This window comes from Embiotoca jacksoni, unplaced genomic scaffold (genome assembly GCF_022577435.1).
Source record: "Embiotoca jacksoni isolate LCO1_2020_lvr unplaced genomic scaffold, fEmbJac1.0.p SCAF_10, whole genome shotgun sequence".
In the NCBI taxonomy this organism is placed as follows: domain Eukaryota; kingdom Metazoa; phylum Chordata; class Actinopteri; family Embiotocidae; genus Embiotoca; species Embiotoca jacksoni.
This window is the reverse complement of record NW_027185230.1, coordinates 10,072,098-10,084,033: the sequence shown is the minus strand read 5'-3', so window position 1 is coordinate 10,084,033 and position 11,936 is coordinate 10,072,098. Positions and strand designations below refer to the sequence as shown.

Below are 11,936 nucleotides of genomic sequence, written 5' to 3'. Positions count from 1 at the left end.
CATTTCTAGTCGACGTGCGTTTGTGGTTTTGATTTGAGCGAACTGACCCTTTATCTGCTTTAGACTTACGTTCCGAGTCTTTATCGTGGCTGAAGAAGGAGGCCGACTTCTGTGAGACAAGGCATTTATTGGAAGTACCAACTATGTTTCACACATTAAATCATCAGTTTGGCAATGTTTACATCGTCGTCTTTTTTTTTTTTTTTTTTTTTTCCTTTCCAAGACCCACAGTACAGATGAAATAACAGGGATGACACATTTAAATAGACACCGTTTACCTTTAAGGGGATTAAATCGAGACATTCGAACGAGAACTTCCTGTCGGCAGCGCCACCGCAGAGTGCATCTATCACGGCAGTGCTGCTCTCTAAAACATGTCACTGGGTAAGACTTCATACAGGTGCAGAGGGAGGAAACGGTACGAGAACATTTACAAAATGGGGACAAATACAGCTCACGCGCACACTCACATACGGCTGGAAAGTGGCAGTCGAAGACGGTTCAGGTAAAAAGGTGACCTCACTGGTTCCTTCCTTCCTTCCTTCGGCGCTGCTCGTATCTGCAGCTTCCCGGTCAACCAAGTGGTCCAATGATGCTCCGCTGACGTCCGTCTCCAAAACATGTGAAAGACGCTCAGATGGCTGAACTCTTTAACCGTGGAACGAAGAGGGGGGAGGGGGGGAGGGGAGGACTCCGGAGTTTCAAAATGGTGGTGGAGGTTGGAGGAGGTGTTGGGGGCGGGGGGCGGGAGAAGGGGGGGGGGTGAAGAGGAGGAGGGAAAAAAGGTTGCTATGAAGCGAGGTCAGAGGAGTCGTCTCCGCCTCCCTCCACTCGGTGTTAAGCTCGTCCTGTGAGCTGCAGCTGGCTGAAGGATGTGATGAGGTTGTAGTGGGCGCTCTCCTCATCCGTCAGCTCCATGTTCCCGGGCCGGACCACCACCACCACGTTCACCCCGGCTTCTTCTGCGGCTTTAGCCTCTGAAATCACAAATCCAACTGTGAATATATACATATAACTATTTATATATATCTATATATATCTATACACATACATACATATACATACACACACACCAAACAACAAAAGTATAAAAAAACTTCCACAGCATTTTTATTTATTTATTTATTCTTTTATCTGTCCGACGCGATCGATTAACAAGTGGACAATCTTCCCTCGCTCTCCTTCACCCATTAAGCTCCGCCTTTCGTGAAACAGAGATCAGAGGACGTTAAATTTAACTCCGAGCTGCAAAACGCAGCAGAAATTCTCACCCTGAGCTGGAAAGAAACAGGTGGGTGCTCATTAAATTAGGTAAATAACGTAGATCAAATATTTCCAGCCAAACGCTGCAACTCCAGTTTCACACGGGGTTTTCAGCCATCTACGAGGATTTTGACACGCGTTTCTTTCAGGAGGGGCGGGACGTCCCAAATCGAAGGGAAACACTGGATTTTAATCAGTTAAATCGGATATTAATACATTTCATTTGACACTTTTGCAAACCAGTTCAGCCACAAAGGAGTCGTGTGCACTGCAGTCGGTGTTTGAGGAACATCTGTGCAATTGCAGAAAGAGAAAAGAACCGGCGTACCTCGGCTGACGTCTGTCAGAAATGTGATTTCCTGAGGCGGACATCCGATCCTCTCTGCGATTCTCTCGTAGCTTTTGCTGTCGACTTTAGCGCCTATACTGGTGTCGAAGTGGCCGTCGAACAGCTGAGGGGAGAAAATAAACCCAACCAGTCAACATCAACAAAAGAGACCTGCGAGGCAGTAAAGTCGGCGAGAGAGGAACTCACCTCTAAAACGTCTCCTTCAACAGAGTATCCAAACAGAAGTTTCTGCGCCTCCACGCTTCCGGAGGAGTAGATGTAGACTTTCAGGCCGAGTCCTCTCCATGTTTTGATGGATGGAACCACATCCTGGTAGACCCTGTTCACACAGAGCCCGACATCATCAACACATCCCTCATCTTTCACTGACGCACTCCGTTGAGACCTCAAAGATGTCAAAATGTGTCGTGAAGACAGCAGTTTTATATTTACAGGCGCAGAGGGGACAATAAAGCAAAAAAAATAAAACTTTAATTCCAGCTTCTCAAATGGGACAATTGTGCCGATTTTCTTTATTTATGACAGCAAAATGAATCTTTTTAGACAAACTAAGCAAACTGAAGCGACATTTTGGCCTCTACGAAATTGTAAATTTCAAACACTAAATGAATATAAACTAGTACATGAATCAGTTATAAAGAATAATCGTTAGTGTCGACCATAACTAAAGTAATAAAAACATAAACACAACATTAATCTCGGTTTTAGAGATCGCGAATGATCTCATCTCAACATATAAACTTTAGTTTAAAAAGGTCTTTAAACGGCGCCGGCATCACGAATAAATGATATGAAAATACTCGCCAGCGAATATTTCACATCAAAACTGATAATGCTGCCAGCAATAGAATAGAAAGTCTTTATTATCATTGTACAAAAATACAATAAAATTAGGAGTGTTACTCCTGACTAGTGCAAACTAAAGAGCAGACAGTTAAAATAGACAAAAAGGATACACCCTATAAATATACAAATACTTAAAAATTAAAAAAAAACTTTTCAAAATATTGCACTAGTCTATTTTTTTTTTTTTTACACAAGTGAATATTACACAAAAGAATGTCGTAAAAAAAAACAAAAAAAAAAAACGACATTTTTAGTGACAGTTTTTCTAAAAATAGTTCAAACAGATTCGTGGCAGCTCATTAGCCAGAAAAAAACATTAGATTCAAAATCCATCGACGTAAAATATATTGTTAATATCAGTTGGTTGATGTTTTTAATTGCTCAGGAAAAATTAAGCAGCTTTTCGGAAAAATTAAAATGTCACATTTTTTGACAGAATATTCATATTCAAACATGCGAATTAATGATACAAAAAAAACAAAACGTCGGTGTGTGTGACGGCCTGAACCTCCAGACTGTTAACGCTATTGAGGACTTTAAGGAATCGGGACGCCTCCTTAAAGACGTCGTCATTAAAAACAGAAACACGTTCGGTCTCTAGATCTCTAGAGATGCTTGTGATCCTAAAATTTTTTTTTTTTTTAAAAATCACCGTGCGACACGTACAGGAGCGGTTTGTATTTGACAGGTCAGCACATCCCGCGTGATCATCAGAACGAAACCCGGACTCCCGTTGTTCACTCATAAACTCTCCGGGACCGGCTGCATCGATCGGAGTTCTGAAGACGGAGGAAAATGATCAAGCGTACTTACTCGCCTTTGATTCTCCCCGAAGAGTAAGCCGCCCTCCACATGTGACCTTGGAGCTGCTTGAGTGCCGTGGACTTCCTGTCGGCCGCCATCTGCCACATCACGTTATCCACCACCTCCCTGATGGCCTTCTCCTCGTCGGTGTGGACCGTCTGGTCCACGGCGTGGACGGGACACGACCGGTTCTGTCTCATGTCCTCCTCAATCTGCAGGGACAGACGGGCTTTTGATTAAAAGGAAGATTTACGGCGTGTTTGGAGGAGGGGGATGGACGATAATATGATAATGTGAATTAAAATGTAGAGAAGTCACAAAAAGGGAGTCAAGAGTCTTTTAAGATTTCATCCTCTGGTTTAAAGAGACGTCTTTCAGGTGGTTTTATATTCATATTTTGTCTCCTACAGGTGTCTTTTATACAATAACAAAAACAAAACACAGAAATTTTAAATGCAGCTGTATAAATATTTCCCCGCTGGCTTTAAGTCTGAATACTTGGAGCAAAATAAAGAAATATATTAGCAGAAATTTGCACCTCACCACGTTAAATATAAATTAAAAAAAATACTAAAAAGGTTAAATTTAGGCCTTTCAGCTGTAAATTGAGGGAGTTTTCATTTCTTTTTAGTGAAATGTATAGAAGAAATTTAAATATTTTATACATATTTTTACAGTTTTAGAGGACTGGAAGCAAACGGATGAATTAAAATAAAACTTAAACTAATCGTGTTGTATTTCACTGCAAATACTTTTAATTGAATACATCAATCCCATCATCTGTGCAATTACCCAGCAAAAATATAATATGGAATGAATAAACTTGTATTATTAGATGATTAATACAAATTCTTCCCCAACTACCAATCATTTTTAAAGCAAAAACGCAGAATAATGTTTGTTTTTTTAAACGTGAATATTTATTGTTTTTCATCTATTCAAATATTAAACTTAATATCTTTGTATTTCAGACAGTTGTTTGGACATTTGATCAGGATGAACATGAATTAATTGTTAATGTAAAAATGAATTAGCTGCAGCCCAGATACACAGCTTAACTTCCTTTTCGTTCACTGAACTGCTCAGAGATTTTCTGAGCGATGAATTCGATTCTGTCCGTGGCGAATTGAAAACGCGCGTTTACCTGTTTCTTTAGGAGGTGAACATCCTGTTTGCACTCGTCTTCCTCCCAGTGAGAGGACAGGTAATCCTCCAGATGCTCCCTGATGTACGGAAATAAAATATCCTGGAAACCACAACGTGGATGAAGAAATAAACAACAATGAATCAAGACACGAAATTCAGAGCTTTGTATTTATAGACTGAAAAATACTCCCACTTCTTTTTCATGTACTCTTCCTTTATTGATTGTTTTATGGTGTTTAACACACAATAAAGAGCCTTTTAGTGAGTATTTCCCCACGTTAAGTGTTATGCTGCGTTCACGTCATGTGGGAAGACATGGGATGGGCGGTGAGAGAGAGAACCGGGCTCCGTGTTGACGACTTTAAACAACTTTAATCAGCTGCATGACGTCATTGCCAGCTGCACTTGAGACTTAAAAATACCGACTATTGGAAATCAATCACTTTATTGATTAAATGAGTGTTTAATTAGCACACGTTGAAGGACGAATCTGACCTGAAGTCAGCTGTTTTTCCACACAATTCCGTATTATAAAGCCCGAAGTTGAATATATTTACATCCTCATTACACTCAGTTGTAATTATGACGTGAATCCTGACCTGAACGTTTGGAAAGTCGTAATTCCGACATCACGTGAACGCAGCATAACGTTTGTTTCTCACCAGATGGTCAGTCCGGTTATAAAACGCCAATATTGCGGAATTAACAAGTAAATCAGCGTTAAATTGAGCTGTACCTCTGCTCCGTGTCCACAATGGTCAAAGAGTCAAGCTACGCCAGTTTAGCCGTCTGCTACCGAAAAACTGTGCACATCTAACAAACACTGCAATTCAGTTCAGGCGTGGATTTAATACGCAGTGTTAAGCGTGTACGATATAACTCACCTTTACAAACGTGATTGGTGTGGTGGTGCCTTCGATATCCAGTAAGAGTGCACTGGTGCAGGCAGGGACAGAAACAGAGGCCATTTTTTTTTTGTGTGTGTGTGGGGAGAGTCTGCAGCTGCTTTCGTTAGTCGACGTTAGCCTCGTTAGCAGCACCACCGGGGTGTGTGAGAGCCGGGGCAGCGGCGCCGGTCCGGTCCGGTCCGGTCCGAGCTGGTTCCTCCGAGCCGGGCGGAGCAAAGACGATGTAACGCGCTGAGAAATGGAGCTGGGTGTTGTTGGCCACTAGCTGTCTGTCCGCGCCATCAGACCGCAGCTAAACTGACACAGAGAGGCGACGAGCGCACATGGTCAGCAGCGACAGTTCAGCCTCCGGAACAGAAGGTGGCGCCACTGAGGATTTATAGTATTTATATACAGCAGGAAATAACAAGCCGGGAGTAAATATTAAAAATAAATAAATAACTTTACAAAATAAAATATCGACTTTTTAGAATGACAGAACAGTATACACATGCTTCATATATGCAGAGAAAATAAATATATTATGAGTACAGCCGGCTTAAATTCAACAAAATAAATAAATAAAAAATAAATAAAGAAGTACACTAAATGCAGTGTTAGCAGTGCTGGGATATAACTACCTTTACTCAAGTACTGTACGTGAGTACAATTTCAAAGTATTTTTACTTGAGTATTTCCATTTCACGCAACTGCAACTTTATACTTGTATTCCAGAGCAAAATCTATACTGCTTTTTTTTTACGTTATTATTACGACCATCCCCAGTGAACCACATTTTCAGTTCAGTGCTGCATAAGGAAATGCACAAAAAATATCATGGAAAAACGAGCATTCCTTCTTCATAATGTTTATTTCTCCTGGTATCAAATGTTTTGATAAAACAGGAATACACTTCTTGACTCCCTTTATTTTTAACATTCTACCATCTGCATTAAGAGGTTGTTCAATTCACTGATATCAGATTTTTTTTTTTTGATGTGCCATTTGAAACAAATCTCGCGTAGATTAAAAAAAATATGTAGCATTCAAAAAAATGTGTGCAAGAAGTGTTGGAAACACTGGTCTAACTCACTGGAGTGAGACATATTTACAGCTTCCTGGGGGGGGGGGGGATAAATACATCTCGCAATCAGACCTGAGGATGTTTGAACATGAGCCTGTGTGACTCCTCTACAGCTGCTCCAGCTGCTGCATGGACTCTTCTAAATAAAGGATGGGACGCTCGGAGGCTTCTGAGCACGCTACGTAGAAGCTGCTGTGATGAAACTCGATGGCAAACGTGCTGATGAAGATGAGGAGTAACATGACCTGCGCCCACTGGCAGCGGGCGGCGTGTATGTGGAAGCTCAGATACATCAGGGAGAAGTCTGCACAGGGGGGGGGTTAAGGATGAAGACGTGAAAATGGGGGATGGAAAGAGAACCTGACAACCCGGGAGATGATACCGCAGGCTCGCAGTCTGCTGTCACAGTCATCATTTAGTTTAATGTGGGATTTACTTACAGAACAGAGCAGAAACTAATAGAGAGCAGAGGGAGAAAGTTTTTCACTTGGACAGCTACGAAATCATTTTTGATTGGCTGGTACAGTATCAATTAGAGCAATTAAAGTGCTTAAATGGAGGAAATAATATAATTTTAGACCAAAGTCCACAGGAAAATACATTTCTAAAAGATTAATGAATTTAAACAAATAATAAAATGACAAAAGGAATTAAAAATAGCGTGGAACTGATAAGAAAACCCCAAAATAACAGAAAGATAGATAAAATAGATTTTTAACCAACCATTTTTGAACAGAGGCAGGCTAGTTGTGTCCAAATAATAAGTTGATTAATTTAAAAAAAAAAAACCTGATTATTCTGTCATTTTTCAAGATAAAATGCTAAACATGAGCTCGTTCTAGATTAGATTAGATTAGATTAGACTTTATTAATCCCACAGTGGGGAAATTTTGTCATCACAGCAGCATGTACACAGTATGAACAAATTTACAAATATGCATGAAATAAACGAAATAAGATAGATAAAAAAATTATTATTTTAGAACGCAATGAAAGAATAAATACACAGAGACTATATACACAAAAACAAATTAAATTAAATTAAATAAAGATAAAAAAAAATTTTTAAAAATAGAGCTTGGACGATGACAGGTGCTGTGGAATAAAATGACCAGTGCAACATTATTTTATTGTGGTGTTGAAAAGTCTTGACTGCTGTCGGAACAAACAACCTGCGGTCGCGCTCTTTCCAGCACTGAGGGAGCTTCTCAGATGTTGAGTTGCTGCTTTTTGTTGTCTAATGTGACTATAAACTGAATTTGTCAGGGATTCGAACTGTTGGTCGGACAAAACAAACAATCTGAAGACGTCACGTAGGCTGTAGGGAGTTCTCACTTCCCTCAGACATTTTGGAGACCAAACAATTCGATTATTTGAGAAAATGATTTACAGATTAATCAGTAATGAAATAATGAGTTAGTTGTATCTTTAAATTCTTTTATGACGATAAGGTTAGGTTAGGTTAGGTAGTTACTTTATTAATCCCAGAGGGGACATTTTTTCGCTACAGCAGCATACAGGAAGCAATAAGATAATAATAGAATAATAGATTTGATCTATTGTTTGCTGCTTTTCAGTGTTTTACGTGAAAACATTTAGGCTCCATGTTTGAGATATTTAATAGAGTAAATCTGTCTAAATAGTTTAGATTTTGCGGAATTTAATTTGCTATAGTTAAGTATTTCTGCACATTTGTTGTAGTAAATTAAAAAAAAAAGATTTGCCTTCTGGTTGGATACAAACCTGTACTTTGTTGGCTCGGTACTTCTGTAAATGAATACAGTTAAATCTCATCACTGAATGTGAGCTTTCCTCTGTAGAACAGGCGAGTAAAAGGATACTGAAAATCATGCAGACGGTGATGGATGCAGACAACAGGAAGCGAACTGCAGCGACCCTCCTGCCCTCATTCCTCAGGTTCACTCTCAGGGTGATGTAGGACTGGACCCAGCAGAAGGCCAGGCCCGGTACGAACGTCAGCCCGCTGCCCCAGTTATGAATGCTCTCCTGAGTGAACAACTGAAACCAAAACCAGCCAGTTAACTCGCTCTGGAAGTGAACCTGCAGGTGAGTTTGTCCGCACGCTGAACTTGTCTGCGGTCACATTACCTGGAAGTTTCCTACGATTGTCATTCCAAAGCAGGCGATGGAGAACACCACCAGACTGCAGACGTTCAGCCACGGTTTGTCGACTTTGTTTCTCAGCTGAACGTATCTGAGGACGGCAATAACGAACCCTGAAATAAAAAAAGAAAAGAAATCGAAAACATTTTGTTTGAAAATAATATTATCCATATTTTCAAGCATTAAAAGATTTGTATTGTTGCCACCAAATTCCATAAAAAAAAAGACTAAATTTGGGTCTTTTCTGTGAATCCAAAGCCTGATCTGAACTCCATCTTTATACTGGGTCACATGTTGCTTCATGACCATAAACACACACTGCAGTTTGTTTAATCCCACATATACAATCCAGTTTCCTAAAATATAGTCCCCAACAAATGCACTATTTTCTTCTGTATGAGAGAACGTTTGCTGGCAGTTCTAGAAATGATCTGGTCTTTTTTTTTTGTTCCAAGTAAAACTATGTTAATAGCTGTGTTTACCTGTGCTGGATATTGTATTATAACACGATCAACTCTTCCATTACCTCCAAACGCCGCCAGGTTCATGACCTCGCTGAAGATGCAGCTGACAGGTGGAAAGTTTCCTGCGATACTGAGGAGAGAAATTAATATTTGTTCTTCTAAAATCAAAAACACTCAACATAGAAAATGTGATTTAAAAACAGAGAGGACAGTAAGTACCTAATGTAGGGAGGATACATGCTTCCATTTCTTCTCCTGAAACAAATAATAAGTGAGCGTTATAAAAAAAAAAAACATTAAAATTACTACCTGTAGTTTATAATATAGTTGAATTCATACCTGTGCTGTGAAGTCAGAGGAGTTATGTTCTCATAATAAACAGCGATGAAGTATCTGAAATGGACCCACAGACGTACACGTGTCAAATAATAAATAATCATAATATTTATCTTTAATTATAGAGTACTTTGCTAAACTTACATTACAAAGTGTTTCACACCAAAGCCATGAAATGATACACTACAGTACTGACCATGTCAGATAACCGTAAAACAAGTACAACAATCACAGAATGAAACAACATGAAATGTGGACAATTGAAATCAACTAAAATCAGGAAAATCTTCCACAGCTGTGTTTTTGTTTCATGTAGTTTGTCTTTGCAGTCGTTTTGCATCTCTTTGTAGCCACTTTTGTGTCAATTTTCATATTTCTGTCGTAGTTGTTGTCATTTTAAGTTTCAATATGATAATTGTGTGTCACTCTTTGTAGAACTTATTTATGTTTTTGTAATACTTGGGTCTTTTTGTAGTCATTTTGCATCTTGCTGTAGTTGTTCTGCGTCTTTATAATTAGTCAGATTTAATCACACAGGCTGCAATTCCTCAAGATGTCTCTTCATTTCTGTCTATGTAGTCATTTTTTAATCTTTATAGTCGTTATACGTCTTTTTTTTTGTGATTTCGTGTCTCTGTTGTAGTTTTTTTTTGTGTCTTTTGTGTCATCTTATGTTTCTTTTTAGTGTATAAGGTAACGGTGGTGTTAAAATGAGCAGAGCTTACACCAGCCAGAGTCCAGCCGCCACACACACGGAGTAGACGGGAGGCAGAAGAGCCCAGAACATCCTGCAGGTCCACATCTACCCAGTTTGTGTCTCCGTAGACAAGACCTGTAAGTTATGATGTAGATTTTTTTTAAATGAAAATATTTGCATCTTTATAGTCAATTTAAGAATTTCTAACCAGGTAATTTTTTTTTTTTTTTTTTTTTTTTTAAGGAAAGAAAAGAAAATCATCTGTATTTAAAGGTGAATCTTTATCTTTATTAGATAACGCAAAAATATTGTACAACACGAAATTATAGATACGTAGAAACACCTCGTGGTCGATCTGTAACGTTTTGATTAGGTGGTTCCTGAATAAAGTAATACCGGAAGTGGGCTGTTTAACAGCGACAGACGGTTACGGTACAACACAAGATGGCTGCACGTGTCCTCAAACATGGGCTGTAAACATGTACCTGTCGCTGAGGATCACACTGAGGATCTCACTCCCTGAGGTGGATAACGTCCCAACAGGACCTCCGCGGCTCAGTTTGACGGGCGGAGACCGGAAACACCGTCAGCTTCGCCAACTGCAACTTTCTGTCGTCCGACCTCACTTTATCTTCATGATCTGTGTTTACCATCTGTCACACATGTCGGTAACATCCACTCAAATATTCTTCCTCATGCTGCTGAAGAGTGTGGTGGTGACGTTTTTGGCATGTATGAGAGCCACGCATGCCCTTCAAAATAAAAGCGCGCCGTTGCGCGTACATAAATACACGGACGGACCGAGAAACAATGAGGCCGCAGGGCACTGATATGTAAAAGGGCCCCATCCCTCCGTCTTTGTAGTCATTTAGCTTTTATTTGTCATTGTTTTGAGTCCTTTTGTAGTCTATTTGTGTGTCTTTGTGGTCGTTTCCATCCTTTTGTAGTCGGTTGAATCTGTTGTGATTGTTTTACATCCCGTCATACTAATTTCACATCTCTTTGTGGTTGTTGTGTTTCTTTGTAGTCATTTTGCACCCTAGTAATTTTGATCTCTATGTGGTCATTTTCTTGTCTTTTTGCATCCGTTTGTAGTTATTTTGTGACTCCTTGTGGTTATTTTTTAGTCATTTGTGTCTTTTTGTGCTCGTTTTCCTGTAATTTTGCATCCTTTTGTCGTAGTTTTATCACTTTATAGACATGTTGCATTCTTTTGTAGTCGGGTCTTTTTGTTGTCATTTTGCTTTTCTCTGTGGTTGTTTTATGTCGATTAGTGGTTGTTTGCATCCTTTTGTAGTCAGTTGATTCTCTTGTGCTTGTCTCATTTCCCATCATACTAATTTTCACGTCCGTTTGTGGTGGTGTTACATATCTTTGTGGTCATTTTGAGTCTCTTTCTCGTAATTTTGTATTCATTTGGGCCTCTTTGTGGTCATTTTCTTGTAATTCTGCATCCTTTTATATTCATTATATCGCTCTATAGACATTTTGCATCCTAAGGGTGCTGTTGAGAGACTGAGGGCCACACTGGGATCAAACATTTTAAATAAGCCCCAGATTTTCAGGTATCAGTTGCTTATTAATTATTTGTTTGAAAATGAACACCATTAAAGAATGTTATTTTTTGTCCTTTTCATATATTTTTTTTAAAATCATTATTAGTTGTTTATATTGTGCTCATGTGCTGTTTATTTCTAAATAACCACAATCTAAGTGACATAAAAAAAAAACCTGGGTGTTCCAGTTTACTATGAATCTGTGTGTTTCACTTGGAGGCATCAATGGCTCATCAGCAAACACCTCGAGGGTCCAAACACGTTTCATCTGCAGCGACGTTACATTTGAAAAGATTTGACTTTTGATGCCATGCAGAGAAAAACGTAAAGATTTATAACGTGTTTAACAACATTCTGTCATCGACGTACTCCTTCACTCA

The 11,936-nt window shown here is 39.3% G+C and overlaps 2 protein-coding genes across 2 annotated transcripts; both read right to left on the bottom strand.

Annotated features, from left to right (window-relative positions):
- Window positions 1–107: 107 nt before the first annotated feature.
- enoph1 (enolase-phosphatase 1) lies at window positions 108–6,050 on the bottom strand. Its single transcript, XM_069165359.1, has 6 exons — window positions 5,293–6,050; window positions 4,407–4,508; window positions 3,272–3,474; window positions 1,799–1,931; window positions 1,592–1,715; window positions 108–977 (listed from the first exon to the last, which is right to left on the bottom strand). The coding sequence occupies exons 1-6, from the start codon at window positions 5,374–5,376 to the stop codon at window positions 838–840; spliced, it is 786 nt and encodes a 261-aa protein (XP_069021460.1). The 5' UTR covers window positions 5,377–6,050; the 3' UTR covers window positions 108–837.
- Window positions 6,051–6,147: 97 nt separating this feature from the next.
- On the bottom strand, window positions 6,148–11,571 carry tmem150c (transmembrane protein 150C). Its single transcript, XM_069165369.1, has 8 exons — window positions 10,486–11,571; window positions 10,029–10,135; window positions 9,307–9,360; window positions 9,187–9,222; window positions 9,030–9,097; window positions 8,489–8,616; window positions 8,221–8,398; window positions 6,148–6,683 (listed from the first exon to the last, which is right to left on the bottom strand). Exons 2-8 carry the CDS (start codon window positions 10,103–10,105, stop codon window positions 6,487–6,489), a joined length of 738 nt encoding a protein of 245 aa, XP_069021470.1. The 5' UTR covers window positions 10,106–10,135; window positions 10,486–11,571; the 3' UTR covers window positions 6,148–6,486.
- Window positions 11,572–11,936: the final 365 nt, after the last annotated feature.

Bases quoted from the DNA above. Each gene is read 5' to 3' on its own strand.
- enoph1 (XM_069165359.1), bottom strand. From the start codon at position 5,376: ATGGCCTCTGTTTCTGTCCCTGCCTGCACCAGTGCACTCTTACTGGAT. The intron at 1,716-1,798 runs GTGAGTTCCTCT...TTCTCCCCTCAG, and splicing joins TTGAAGGAGACGTTTTAGAG to CTGTTCGACGGCCACTTCGA. The intron at 978-1,591 runs GTACGCCGGTTC...TTGTGATTTCAG, and splicing joins TCTGACAGACGTCAGCCGAG to AGGCTAAAGCCGCAGAAGAA.
- tmem150c (XM_069165369.1), bottom strand. From the start codon at position 10,105: ATGTGGACCTGCAGGATGTTCTGGGCTCTTCTGCCTCCCGTCTACTCC. The intron at 8,617-9,029 runs GTAATGGAAGAG...TTTTTATTTCAG, and splicing joins GAACCTGGCGGCGTTTGGAG to GGTTCGTTATTGCCGTCCTC. The intron at 6,684-8,220 runs GTATCCTTTTAC...CCCCCTGTGCAG, and splicing joins CACCGTCTGCATGATTTTCA to ACTTCTCCCTGATGTATCTG.